At 40.5% G+C, this 14,333-nt stretch overlaps 2 protein-coding genes and 1 long non-coding RNA gene across 4 annotated transcripts in view; 2 read left to right on the top strand and 1 right to left on the bottom strand.

Moving 5' to 3' along the window:
• Positions 1–84: 84 nt before the first annotated feature.
• Positions 85–3,755, top strand: sft2d2a (SFT2 domain containing 2a). Its single transcript, XM_029121755.2, has 8 exons — positions 85–661; positions 930–1,019; positions 1,446–1,531; positions 1,848–1,929; positions 2,122–2,157; positions 2,912–2,970; positions 3,101–3,130; positions 3,283–3,755. Exons 1-8 carry the CDS (start codon positions 596–598, stop codon positions 3,320–3,322), a joined length of 489 nt encoding a protein of 162 aa, XP_028977588.2. The 5' UTR covers positions 85–595; the 3' UTR covers positions 3,323–3,755.
• A 132-nt stretch (positions 3,756–3,887) lies between these two features.
• The window catches only part of chd1l (chromodomain helicase DNA binding protein 1-like), a 32,082-nt gene continuing 21,636 nt past the window's right edge, over positions 3,888–14,333 (top strand). Inside the window, 8 exon segments of the mRNA XM_029121770.2 lie at positions 3,888–4,202; positions 4,738–4,850; positions 5,512–5,618; positions 8,693–8,804; positions 12,191–12,222; positions 12,411–12,492; positions 12,874–13,036; positions 13,568–13,723. Of these exon segments, the coding sequence (XP_028977603.2) occupies positions 4,109–4,202; positions 4,738–4,850; positions 5,512–5,618; positions 8,693–8,804; positions 12,191–12,222; positions 12,411–12,492; positions 12,874–13,036; positions 13,568–13,723 (859 nt within the window). The 5' untranslated portion in view covers positions 3,888–4,108.
• LOC109616010 lies at positions 4,235–10,966 on the bottom strand. Of its 2 annotated transcripts, none has more exons than XR_002197039.2 (3): positions 10,926–10,966; positions 5,533–5,597; positions 4,235–4,869 (listed from the first exon to the last, which is right to left on the bottom strand). It is a non-coding gene; the product is annotated as an uncharacterized LOC109616010 (long non-coding RNA). The 2 variants fall into 2 exon arrangements; XR_004576064.1 differs by lacking the exon at positions 10,926–10,966 and adding an exon at positions 9,555–9,677.

Here is a 14,333-nt window from a genome sequence, read left to right as displayed (position 1 = left end):
TAATAATTGCGGTAGTGTTTTGTGAAATGTATGGGCAAAAGTCAGATCCAAGACTTGCCCAAACTGCAGATACTGAGCTTTTATTCCTATGTGCAAGACAAAACACTATACTAAGCCATACTATCTAACCCACTCCACCGGCCTATAATGGAAGTTGTTTATATTGGTGAACAGTAGTAGCCCATGGGATGGAACTCCTGAAGCACGCCATTCGACTATCCTCCGACCTTAGGGAAGAAACAGTGGGTAAAGTGCTGGGCGTTGTACCGGATCGCACGTTCCAGCTGGGAAAGATTTAGAAATCGCCACTCTTGCATGGTGACCGAACTGGAATTCAGAACAAGTTTTTCACCGTTTTCCGGAGTTCCCAGTAGTCATTAGGGCACCAGTCGTAGTCGGAATTATCCTTGTTAAAAATTCCGATTTTGTTTAAACACCGCATTAGTGCGTCTGTCGGTGGCGTCTTTATGAGTACCTTCGAAGATTGAAGTACCTTAATTGCTAACATCGTTTGGAAACACTAGCCATCAGAATAAAACAATTCATGATCATATATGTTCCGATTTTACTGCGCTCAGCCAACCCAATATAAATCATGGACAAGCTTAAGTCGGTTTTGAACGGCACGGATGGACCCAAAGAACCACCAAACATTCTTCAGGTGAAAACACATGTATTTATGCTACTTTAACTATACTAGCCTGTTATGAGTTAGTGTGGTTAACGTTTCATAACCCTTTTAGTCAACGTCATAATTAGATAAGGAACGTCAGGGTAGAAAACTTTGGTTAGGCCTAAATGCATTTGTTAATCATCCATAAATTTTTTTTGTATACAAACAGAATATATATATTCATTTAATTCCTTGATTAATTGATCTTGTGAACTCGCCCTATAGCTCTCCACTAAATAACCTTTTCTCGTTTCAGGCTGCAAATGAAGCGTCTACTCTTAGTTGGGGTACCCGAGTAAAGGGTTTTATCGGCTGCTTCGTGATTGGCGTTATATGCACAGTTTTGGTGAGTGGACATATGGGTATAAAACATACATTTATTTCTTACATTGTGTGCGTAATTTCGCACCGTGCATTTCTTTTTAGGAGACGTGCACCCGAGATGTCGTGTTACTGGTTTAGCCTGCTTTCAGGAATGTTCAGTATCTCTTTTTGTATTGTTTAGTTAACATGTGCTATGTGCTTTGTTTAGTTCAAATGGAACTCGTCACCTATGTGTTTCCTGCTTTGCCCCGAAATAACTTAAGACTAAATTAATGGAGCTGAAAACTCTGTCATCCTGACAGACTGGCTGTATTCACTGTGTTGACACCTGGCTATGGTTCTATGAAAGTCTAGTAGATACTTATCAAGAACCTTCCTCAAATGTGAAGGACGTTGATTGAAAAATAATGTGTTATTTAACCTGTGTTGACATATTTTACATCAACAGGGGCCATGTTTGCTCTTCATTCCCAAAATAGGTATCCTCCTCTTCATCATCTTTTATACATTTGGAAACATCTTCTCACTGTGCAGGTGAGACCATCAGTGGGAAACCAACTCTGTAAATATGTCACTGTACATGACACTGTCCTTAGAAACCTTTCAGCATGTATTAGGGGGAATATTTATTTCTGAGACAGGCCAGCCTGTTATTTCTGACCCTGTTCTGATCATCTTGTTCTAACTGACTCTGACCCCAAGACTGTGATTGTCCCCATAGAACCATGTTCTGATCAACCATAAGAATGTGATTGCACCAAAAGAAACCATGTTCTAACCAATGCCAAGGAGGTGACTGTCCCCATAGAACCATGTTCAAACAACCCTAAGAATGTGACGTTCTTTACAGCACTATGTTCCTGATGGGGCCAATCAAACAGCTGAAGAGAATGTGTGACAAGACCAGAGCTCTGGCTACCACCATCATGTTGGTGAGGATCAAGCGGACCATCATTGGTCTGTGGCTAGGGCGGGTGTGTCTGTGGCCGGGGCGGGTGTGTCTGTCTGCGGCGTGTGTCTGTATATGACACTTGACCAATTTACTGAACCAGCTTTTAATTACAACAATGTAAGGAAACCAAGGGACTGATTAAGTTTGAGCACTTGTTTTTCTCTTTTTCTAGACATGTCTCGTGTTAACTCTCTGTGCAGCCTTCTGGGTGAGTCAGCCTTAACAAGGTCTGGTCCATGGCTGGACGTAACCCTAACCTACACTAAACTGAACCATAACCCTAACCTTCCCCTTGATTGAACATAATGTCCTAACATGGGCAAAGCAGCTTGTAGTTTAATAAATTACCTGTATTTACATGCCTGATATGCATGTTGGATTTGGGCAAGAGCTCACCAGAGCGGTCATGCACCAATGCTTGAGGCCATGCACCTCTTATACACTCACCTAAAGGATTATTAGGAACACCTGTTCAATTTCTCATTAATGCAATTATCTAGTCAACCAATCACATGGCAGTTGCTTCAATGCATTTAGGGGTGTGGTCCTGGTCAAGACAATCCCCTGAACTCCAAACTGAATGTCAGAATGGGAAAGAAAGGTGATTTAAGCAATTTTGAGCGTGGCATGGTTGGTGGTGCCAGACGGGCCGGTCTGAGTATTTCACAATCTGCTCAGTTACTAGGATTTTCACGCACAACCATTTCTAGGGTTTACAAAGAATGGTGTGAAAAGGGAAAAACATCCAGTATGCGGCAGTCCTGTGGGTGAAAATGCCTTGTTGATGCTAGAGGTCAGAGGAGTTCCGAAGGCGAAAGGGGGTCAAACACAGTATTAGTATGATGTTCCTAATAATCCTTTAGGTGAGTGTATAATGTTATATGAAAGGTATTGATGAGTTCTTTCACATATTTCAGAGTAAATCGTAAAATGCATGTTATTAACTTAAATGTTTGTTTTAGTGGAAGAACTTTGGCCTGGCTTTGTTGTTTTGCATTCTGCAATGCATAGCATTAGCCTGGTGAGTGAACATATTCTTAAAGTGTTTAATTTGTTCATTAATACACATCTGTTAGTTTTTTGTTGGCTTTAAAAATCTGAAAGAGAGGGATGTGTAATTATTAATTTCTGTAAACGTGTGTTCTCTGCAGGTACGGCTTATCGTATATCCCTTTTATCAGGCAAGTTGGCTTTTTATCATTTATGAAGAGTGTGGGTTCAAATGACTCTTTCTGCAAATAATTACAAGTTACAAATGTATACATGATGGATTCTATAAATCATTTAAAACAACAGCTGTGTGTGTGACACCTGATTATTTGTTTCCCTTTAGAGATGCAGTCCTGAAGGTAATCATGATGTGTGTGAAGTGAAGCATCCCCACTTGACAGAAGGAAAAATACTGCAACTTCCTGGAAGGTGTTTTAGACCTTTCACCCCCTGTCAAAAACTGTGCAGCTTCAGAAATGACAAATCTTACAGCAAGATTGCACTGTCTCCTCTTGGGCCTATGACCTTGCAAAATGTGAGGGAGGTTTTATTGTATGAGGTTTTATTTGCTCTGCTTTTGGTTTGTTTTTAGATGCCCTGCTCTATACACATACATACATACATACATACATACATACATAATTAATGTTAATGTTTTTAATATATTCCTGTATTTGTCTAACATGCTGGGAAATCCTGGGAATGCTAATTGAAGAAATGGAACAACTAAGTTGGCCCATTGTATGCAATTGTTAAACGGTTCAATAACATCCTGTAAATTGTTTAATTTATTATAAATAAAGGATTTCACAGTCATTCATACTGAATGTTTAAGGAAAGAAACGAATGGACTAAATAACATAACGTTACTGTAGAGGACATCCCTTTTGATGTTTCTATCTGTAGAAACAAAACAGTCTGAATGAACGAAACTATGGGAATGGAAGTACGTCTTTGTGTTGTGGGAGACAGAGAGGAACAGCTGAAGTACGGAATAGTCAATAGTACGAGCTAGAAACTCGACCACCAGGGGGCGTATGCGGTCCGGTTTCATTCACCAGGACCTACAAGAACACGCCTCCACTTTCCAACGTCATCAAACCAGGAAGTGAACTAAGTCGTTTGGCGCGTACCTTCCTGTTCTCTGTTACTCTGCTGCTTTGGGAAATATGGCGAGCTTCCCTCAAAGAATAAAAAATAGCGTTCCAGAAGAAAACAAGAGCAGTTTGTCTGAAAAAGATTTGCAGAAAATGGGTTTGCAAGGTTTGTTTTGGGGAAGATGTAGGTAACGTCGGTTAGCCTTTGACCCACTGACTGTCAAGTCAACGCTGTTCACTTGAGCCATGGTGGCTAAACTCGTTTGAGTTCAATACTCTAGTAGCTGGCAACCAAACTTGTTTGTCATTGTCAATATTTCATGTACATTTGTAGCGGAATTCTTGTCTGGAAAACACTAATTGTTTATATAGACATTAGGTAAATGTAGCAATGACTTTACTCAATTTTAAAATATTTCGGAACAACCAAAGAATGTTTGCAGTTATACATTTAACCACAAATACCGTAGCTCTGTATTGGGAAAATAAGGGGATTACCAGATGTTATTTTACCTGGTGTTTTATTTTAAACATCAGACTGGAGCAATGAGCATAACTGTCTAGGGTGCAGAAAGTGCAGTTGCATCTGGAGCACATTTACTGATAGGTAGAGACCCAAACAAAACCTTTGATTTGAGATAAAAGGGCAGCCAATCACTGTTCTTGATTCCCACATCCAATCAGTGCTGTGGTTTTCTCAGGGATCCAGTTGAGGGCCTATCAGCTGGACGGAGTGCGGTGGCTCACTCAGTGCCTAGCCAACCAGCAGGGATGTATCCTAGGAGATGAAATGGGCCTGGGCAAGACCTGCCAGGTGAGAGGCCACCTAGCACCTACACACCCACAGAGATGAATAGAGGAAGCCCTTAGTGACAAAGAGGTGTGTAGAGAAAGCCCCAGTGTCAAAAACAGATGTGTAGAAATCTACTAATGACACCCACAGAGATGTGTAGAGAAAGCCCCTAGTGACATCCACAGAGATGGGTAGAGAAAGCCCCTAGTGACATCCACAGAGATGGGTAGAGAAAGCCCCTAGTGACACCCACAGAGATGGGTAGAGAAAGCCCCTAGTGACACCCACAGAGATGTTTAGAGAAAGCCCCTGGTGACATCCACAGAGATGGGTAGAGAAAGCCCCTGGTGACACCCAGGTGTCTTTGTCTTAACTCTGTATGTGTTATGTAGACATGACATTAATCAGTTTGTGAACCATCATTTTGATTGCTTTCTTGTCTGCCTGTGTTTTGTTGTCTGTCTGTGTGTGTTTTGTTGTCTGTCTGTGTGCATTTTTTGGTCTGTCTGTGTGCGTTTTGTTGTCTGTCTGTGTGCGTTTTGCCGTCTGTCTGTGTGTGTTCTGTCTGTGTGTATTGTGTCTGTGTGTTGTGTGTGTGTGTTGTGTCTGTCTGATTGTGTGTGTGTTGTTTCTGTCTGTCTGTGTGTGTGTTGTTTCTGTCTGTGTGTGTGTTACTCCTCAGACCATCTCTCTGCTGCTGTACCTGCGAGGGGTCCTGGGACAGGGGGGTCCGTTCCTGATCCTCAGTCCTCTGTCTGTCATGGGTAACTGGAGGAGTGAGATGGAGCGGTGAGGAGAACAGCACACGGTTAACTTGTCTTCTTTTTAAAACATTGATAGAAAAAACAACTCAGAACAGGATTTATATTGCTTGAAAACACTGCAGTTTTTTCCCCAAACCACAAATTGGGCAATGCTTTCCTTCAACCATTAGGGGGAGGCTCTCACACATTGCACTTAATTAACCAGATAAGTCTGTTGAAAACCAAATATCATTTTCAGTGACAACCTGGCCATTTGCCTAAAATGTAAATAACTTGGTACCAATCTGTGTCCTTTATAAACTCAGTAAACTAGAATGTAAAGGTCACAGTGATGTGTGTTTAAGGGGGTCAGCATCTAAAGGTCACAGTGATGGGTGTTTAAGGGGGTCAGCATGTAAAGGTCACAGTGATGTGTGTTTAAGGGGGTCAGCATGTAAAGGTCACAGTGATGTGTGTTTATGGGGGTCAGCATGTAAAGGTCACAGTGATGTGTGTTTAAGGGGGTCAGCATGTAAAGGTCACAGTGATGTGTGTTTATGGGGGTCAGCATGTAAGGGTTGAATGGAAAACCTACAGGGCGGTAGCTCTCCAGGAACAGGATTGAGCGGCCCTGCTATAGACGATGTCTCTGTAATCAAGGATTGCCAGGATGATAATTTTTACAAGGACCCTGGACAGTGTGGGTGAGGGATGCCTCGTTGCAGAAAACAACCAAACACAATCTTCTGTATTTAACTTGGTGGGTGATGTGGGTACTGAATGAGAGTGTGCATTCTAGAAAAGGTATTGTTACCAAGCTATCTGTGCATGTGGACGTACTAGAGCTCAGTCCCAGTCAGGCCAGGATGTTTGGCCTGACTGTAACTGAGATGGAAAGTGTCTAACTACCACAGCTCTGACCCCAGACGCATCTGGTGAGTACTGGGACACATCACAGAATACAAATGGAGGAATAGCAGTGGGGTGCCTCTAGGCATCTCTGAGGTAAACATGGCTTTACCTAAATGTACCTCTACTTTTCACCTACAAGAATCAGAAAAAAATATGAAAATATCCCATACCAAACTTGAGATATTGCAATCGCAGTAACCATAGCAACCCGATTTCCCTCACTACTGCCGTTTAACTAACCTTTTCAGCAAGATAGACAAAAAGTACAAGTATTTCATATATTCCTCTATGTGTCAGCTATTTAAATCTGAAGAAATTACAAAAATATCTCTTACCAAACTCAAGATATTGAAACCACTGTAACCATGGCAACACGTTAAGAAATATTTTTTAAAACAACAACCGTTCAAACCACTTTTCCAGCAAGATAGACAAACAGTATGAATACTTCATATATTCCTCTACCTCTCATCTATTTAAATCTGAAAAAATAACAAAAAGACCTCTAACCAAAGTCAAGATACAGCAGTAACCATAGCAACATGATCTGACAAATAAACTTGAAACTGAAACTTGGTTGGCAGCCTGTTTCAGGGTGGCTCTGATTGAATATTTCACTGTGCTAGGGTTAGTTCACAGCATTGTGGAAACATGCTGGGAACCTTTAACTTTATATTAAATATACAGTGGGGAGAACAAATATTTAATACACTTCTGATTTTGCTGTCTGTCATTTTTATCATAGGTACTTTTCAACTGTGAGTGACGGAATCTAAAACAAAAATCCAGAAAATTACATTGTGTGATTTTTAAGTAATTAATTTGCTTTTTATTGCATGACATAAGTATTTGATACATCAGAAAAGCAGAACTTAATATTTGGTACAGAAACCTTTGTTTGCAATTACAGAGATCATACGTGTCCTGTAGTTCTTGACCAGGTTTGCACACACTGCAGCAGAGATTTTGGCCCACTCCTCCATAGAGACCTTCTCCAGATCCTTCAGGTTTCGGGGCTGTCGCTGGGCAATACGGACTTTCAGCTCCCTTCAAAGATTTTCTATTGGTTTCAGGTCTGGAGACTGGCTAGGCCACTCAAGGACTTTGAGATGCTTCTTATGGAGCCACTCCTTAGTTTCCTGGCTGTGTGTTTTGGGTTGTTGTCATGCTGGAAGACCCAGCCACGACTCATCTTCAATGCTCTTACTGAGGGAAGGTGGTTGTTGGCCAAGATCTCGCAATACATGGCCCCATCCATCCTCCCCTCAATACGGTGCCGTCGTCCTGTCCCCTTTCCAGAAAAGCATACCCAAAGAATGATGTTTCCACCTCCATGCTTCACGGTTGGGATGGTGTTCTTGGGGTTGTACTCATCCTTCTTCCTCCAAACATGGCGAGTGGAGTTTAGACCTCTATTTCTGTCTCATCAGACCACATGACTTTCTCCCCTTCCTCCTCTGGATCATCCAGATGGTCATTGTCAAACTTCAGACGGCCTGGACATGTGCTGGCTTGAGCAGGGAAACCTTGCGTGCGCTGCAGGATTTTAATCCATGACGGCATAGTGTGTTACTAATGATTTTCTTTGAGACTGTGGTCCCAGCTCTCTTCAGGTCATTGACCAGGTACTGCCATGTAGTTCTGGGCTGATCCCTCATCTTCCTCATGATCATTGATGCCCCACGAGGTGAGATCTTGCATGGAGCCCCAGACCGAGGGAGATTGACTGTCATCTTGTTCAAACAGGTGCAGTTAATACAGGTAATGAGTGGAGAACAGGAGGGCTTCTTAAAGAAAAACAAACAGGTCTGTGAGAGCCGGAATTCTTACTGGTTGGTAGGTGATCAAATACTTATGTCATGCAATAAAATGCTAATTAATTACTTAAAAATCATACAATGGGATTTTCTGGATTTTTGTTTTAGATTCCGTCTCTCACAGTTGAAGAGTACCTATGATAAAAATGACAGACCTCTACATGCTTTGTAAGTGGGAAAACCTTCAAAATCATCCGTGTATCAAATACTTGTTCTCCCCACTTTATACATAACCTCTGCCTGGACCACTTCCTTATCCAAAGAGCTACAGCCTATAGTGTTGTTCTTGTGTTCTGTTAGGCTCTTGTCCTGCGTTCTGACTTGCCTTTTTCCTGTTTTCTGATTGGCAGTTATCCAGCACTCTGATAAGGTATGTTTGTTTTCTTCCTAGCTTTTCTCCTTGTCTGAAAGTGCTATGCTACTCAGGAGACAAAGACAAGAGAGCTGAGTTGCAGAGAGACATGGACACCACACACTACCATGTCCTACTGACTACATATGAGGTATAACTCACTACCATGTTATACTGACTACATGAGGTATAACTCACTACCATGTTCTACTGACTACATATGAGGTATAACTCACTACCATGTTCTACTGACTACATATGAGGTATAACTCACTACCATGTTATACTGACTACATGAGGTATAACTCACTACCATGTTCTACTGACTACATATGAGGTATAACTCACTACCATGTTCTACTCACTACATATGAGGTATAACTCACTACCATGTTCTACTGACTACATATGAGGTATAACTCACTACCATGTTATACTGACTACATGAGGTATAACTCACTACCATGTTCTACTGACTACAAATGAGGTATAACTCACTACCATGTTCTACTCACTACATATGAGGTATAACACTCACTACCATGTTCTACTGTCTACATAAAAGTTATAACAAACTTCCATGTTTTACTGACCAGATAACAGTTATAACATACTACTTTTAAAGTCTGATTGGGATCATTCCTCTTCAGTTTTGTTAAATTAGTGTTGTCCTTCTATCACAAAAAAATCCATTATTGGTTTCTTGCGCACATACAGTGGGGAGAACAAGTACATGATACACTGCCGATTTTGAACTTCTTTATATTTAAACTCATGGGCAAAATAACATGTTATAATGAGCACTATGTTAGCAGGCAACATATTTATGTGGTGCTGCCATATAAAAAAAACCCTGATATGCTAAACACAGCACCTTTAGCAACACATTGATTAAACTGACCTGAGACACCAACAATCTTTGCCACCATCCTATAAGCTTTATTGCGCTTGTACCCCACTATAATTAGCTTTTCCTCCAGTTGGTAGCAGAACCTTTCACACGGAGCAAAATTATTTCATGTGCTGTTGCACTACAACGACGGCCCAACAAGGAAGACCGTCTCTTGTTTATGAAATACTCTACTTCCATTGGATAGACGTCTTGCATTAGCAGGATTCATTTACATAATATTGACCGTGGCCAACTTCTTCATGCACCGGAACAGCTTAAGCAGCCGCGCTGCCTTGAGATGCTTTGCCCAACCGCCAACCACGCCTTGACGGCATCCATAGAAAATGAATTGTATCCGTCCAAGGCAGCGAGTGCGCCAGAACAGTGGACGTGCACCATGACTGACTGACTGACTGACTGACTGACTGACTGACTGACTACCACTTGCTAAATAGCGTAGTGGTTAGAGATGCAGACTCGCATGCCGGGGACCAGTGTTCGAGTAAGCCTAAAATTAGACTCTTCATGGTTATATTGCGACTGTTTGTCTGTCTCTCTTACTGTAGGCTAACTGATTAAGCTACCTAAGGTATTTTGCACTGCTGGGAAACAATTTGAGACAAACCATTTGAGTAAGATAGGGGGGTTGGGATTCATCTCACACATGAATAATGTAATGGAAGGCAGAATATAATTTGTTTATATGTTTGGGAGAAACATAAATATGCAAAATAACATACTGTACTATATTTAATATATGTGTACATTTTATTTAGAATTTTCACCAGGGCAAGGCATTCTGGGGCCCTAGGCGGCTGCCTACTTTGCCTCATGGTAGTGCTGCCTCTGGCTATACCAACACGCGGCATATGTATATGTTTGTCTCCTAGTGGTTAAAGACACACTAGAGTGGCTGATGTCATAGAGGCCATTTGAAATAATCTTCAATAATTTATTTATTTTAGAGTGCAAAATAGCTATGGTGTAATGTAGGTAGATACAGGATAGTTCTTTAAATACAGTGAAAATGTACATTTCTTTATTTCCTAAGATAACAAATAACATTAAATTATAATACATATATGTATTTGTATTAGGGTTGAACCATATTGGAAATAACTGACATTGCGATATATTGTTTTTCTGCAATATATATTGCGATATGAAAAAACAGAGGATCTCTTCAGAAAGCGCTTTGGCTATCAACCTGACAGTCTGTATCCTTCATTCGTCCCCGGCCCCATCCTCTACAATTAAAATGCATGAAACTTATGAACATTTTTATATTTCAGAACAGGTTGCTAGGTAATAACATGTAACAGTAATAGTATAGCAATAGCAACAGTAGTAAAATAGAATGCGCTATTGGGCATAACTTACCAACTGCAAGATGCAGTCTGTTGCGGAAGCTCTGCAATCTGGTCCACTTGTTCAGGTGCAGCCTTCACCATGTTCGCGGCATTGTCTGTTGTAATACAGACTAGACGACTCTCATCTAGGCTCCAATCAGATAAAGCTTCTCTCATCCCTGTTGCGATGTTCTCACTTGTATGATCCTCTGGGAAAAATGCAGTTTGCAAACAGTGACTTTTCAGATGGAAGTCCTCATTAATAAAGTGTACGGGCAGACTTATGTAGGGCTTCGTTGTCTGGCTGGACCACAAGTCTGTTGTTGCTGTATAATATTTCACTTGTGACAGCTCTGTTTCAACTTGTCTTGCATCTCCTGTACAACTCTGGAATGGCAACTTGAGGAAAATAGTTGTGTGATGTCATTACATACCGCTTGTCAAGCAAACGGATCATGTTTTTAAAACGCACTTTGGTAACCGTGTCTTTTGGCGACGTGAAATGTTATTGAATCTTTGATTTCTCTTTGCCGTTTGGAACCTTTCTTGTATGGCGTTTTTGCTTTGGACGGCATTGAGATGCTTTGCAGTCGTCATACGAGGATTCGTGGTGCCGCCTCAAATGATCAGATAAATTGGTGGCGTTGCCTCATGTTGTACCTGTTTTGGGTCAGTATCATCAGTACCGCCCACTGTGACCCCCATCCATGCGTGGGTCGTCTCACCAGCTGCTCGGCGAACTTCGCCAACAACATAAGATGTCTGCGACTGTTGAGAGGTTAGCCAACCTTGCTGTAGGCAAGTGAGCAGTGTAGAAACACACACACAATGGCCTTACTAAATTACTGGATTATACTTAGAATTTCCATCTAATATAGTAATAAACAATAGGATTTCATTGTACTGTGGAATAGCAACATTTCCACCACACTTATTCCACAATGACTGCAACCATGAAAAAGTGACATATGGAATTGTGAAATAAAATGTTAAATGTAGAAATACACTATTAAATATTTTACATGTTTTTTATTAATTATTTTATTTATAATTGAAATGATATATTACCCTTTACATTTAATTATTGCATGGGGTTTATATTTAACAAAGTCCCTAAAATTCCTCTTCACAAACTCGTTCATTATTTTAAAAGACAATTCTTAATGGATAATTGGGACAGATTTGGGTTTTGGGCCCACAGCTGAAAAGCTCTGCCCTCAACAGCTCTCAATGTGGCAACACTGTTTCAAGCAACTGTATTATTTTCTGCAAGTAATACATTTCTGTCATTGTCAGATCTGTCTCAGAGATGCTTCATTCTTAAAGAGGTGAGTCAGGGATTGACATCTTAACTGCTCTCTGTATTAACTCTATGCTATGACAGCTGTCAGTGTGCTCTACTACAACACTGATGGTCAGAACCAACCTGGGTCTGTATTAACTCTATGCTATGACAGCTGTCAGTATGCTCTACTATAACATCATTGGTCAGAACCAACTTGTATCTGTTGTGCAGGAGAACGTGGAAGGTCCTGGTAGTTGATGAGGCCCACAGACTGAAGAACCACAACTCCTTGTTGCACAAAGTCCTGCTGGAGGTACTGCTACTAATAATTAGATTTATTCTAGTCCTGATTAAGATCATAGCACTAATAGAGGTATTCTAGTCCTGATTGAGATAATAGTACTAATAGAGGTATTCTAGTCCTGATTGAGGTAATAGTACTAATAGAGGTATTCTAGTCCTGATTGAAATAATAGTACTAATAGAGGTATTCTAGTCCTGATTGAGATCATAGTACTAATAGATGTATTCTAGTCCTGATTGAGATCTTAGCACTAATAGAGGTATTCTAGTCCTGATTGAGATCATAGTACTAATATAGGTATTCTAGTCCTGATTGAGGTAATAGTACTAATAGATGTATTCATATTCACCATAACTCTCACTCTCAACCCCTTTTTTCTTCTCTCCCTAGTTTTCTCTCGGTTTCAGATTGCTGTTGACAGGAACTCCTATCCAGAACAATTTGTTGGAGGTCTACAGTCTGTTGGCATTCATCGAGCCTGGTCTCTTTCCTTTAGACCAGGCTGAGGAGTTCACCAGCAGATACAGCCATGTGCAGACACAGCCTGCTCTGGGTAGGATGCTCTGTTGACCTGTTAGACACCCCAGTTATGTAATCATAATGCTATATCAGGGGTTTAAACCTTAACTAGTGGACCTGGTAGAGACCCCAATGATGTAATAATAATGCTATATCAGGGGTTTAAACCTTAACTAGTGGACCTGGTAGAGACCCCAGTTATGTAATCATAATGCTATATCAGGGGTTTAAACCTTAACTAGTGGACCTGGTAGAGACCCCAATGATGTAATCATAATGCTATATCAGGGGTTTAAACCTTAACTAGTGGACCTGGTAGAGACCCCAGTTATGTAATCATAATGCTATATCAGGGGTTTAAACCTTAACAAGTGGACCTGGTAGAGACCCCAATGATGTAATAATAATGCTATATCAGGGGTCTAAACCTTATTGTTCTGTTACAGGCTCTTTTTGTCCGCTGTCATGCTTCGGTGTCTATATCTGACACCAGTGATCTACAAAGTCTGTTTACCGTGTCTGTCCATGTGTGTTTCTATCTGTGTGTTTGTGTGTCTGTGTTCAGCCAGTGAGCTCCAGAGTGTGCTTCAGCCATTCCTTTTGAGGAGAGTAAAGTCTGAGGTGGCAGCCGATCTCCCAAAGAAGACCGAGTTGCTGATGTATCATGGCCTTTCAGCCCTGCAGAAGAGATACTACAAGGCCATACTCATGAAGGACGTGGGTGAGACTGATGTTGCATACAAACCATATCCTGATCTATAACCATATCCTGATCTATAACCATATCCTGATCTATAACCATATCCTGATCTATAACCATAACCACATTAATAACCATATCCTGATCTATAACCATAACCACATTAATAACCATATCCTGATCTATAACCATAACAACATTAATAACCATATCCTGATCTATAAACATAACCACATTAATAACCATATCCTGATCTATAAACATAACCACATTAATAACCATATCCTGATCTATAACCATTACCACAATAATAACCGTATCCCGATCTATAACCATAACCATATTTATAACCCCAACCTGATCTTTAACCATAATCTGATCAATAACCATAACTTAATCTATAACTATAACCAGATTTATAACCATATCCTGATCTATAACATTAACCTAATCTATAACCATAACCTGATCTATAATCATGACATGATTTATATTCCTATTGTGATCTATAACCATAACCTGATATAAAAACATAAAATGATGTAAGACCATAACCGGATCACAAAAACATACTTTAATCTATAACCATAACCTGATCTATAACCATATCCTAATCTATAATGATAACAAT

This window comes from Esox lucius, chromosome 8 (genome assembly GCF_011004845.1).
Source record: "Esox lucius isolate fEsoLuc1 chromosome 8, fEsoLuc1.pri, whole genome shotgun sequence".
In the NCBI taxonomy this organism is placed as follows: Eukaryota; Metazoa; Chordata; class Actinopteri; order Esociformes; family Esocidae; genus Esox; species Esox lucius.
Note: the sequence above shows the minus strand (reverse complement) of the source record. Positions and strands in the feature narration are given on the sequence as shown.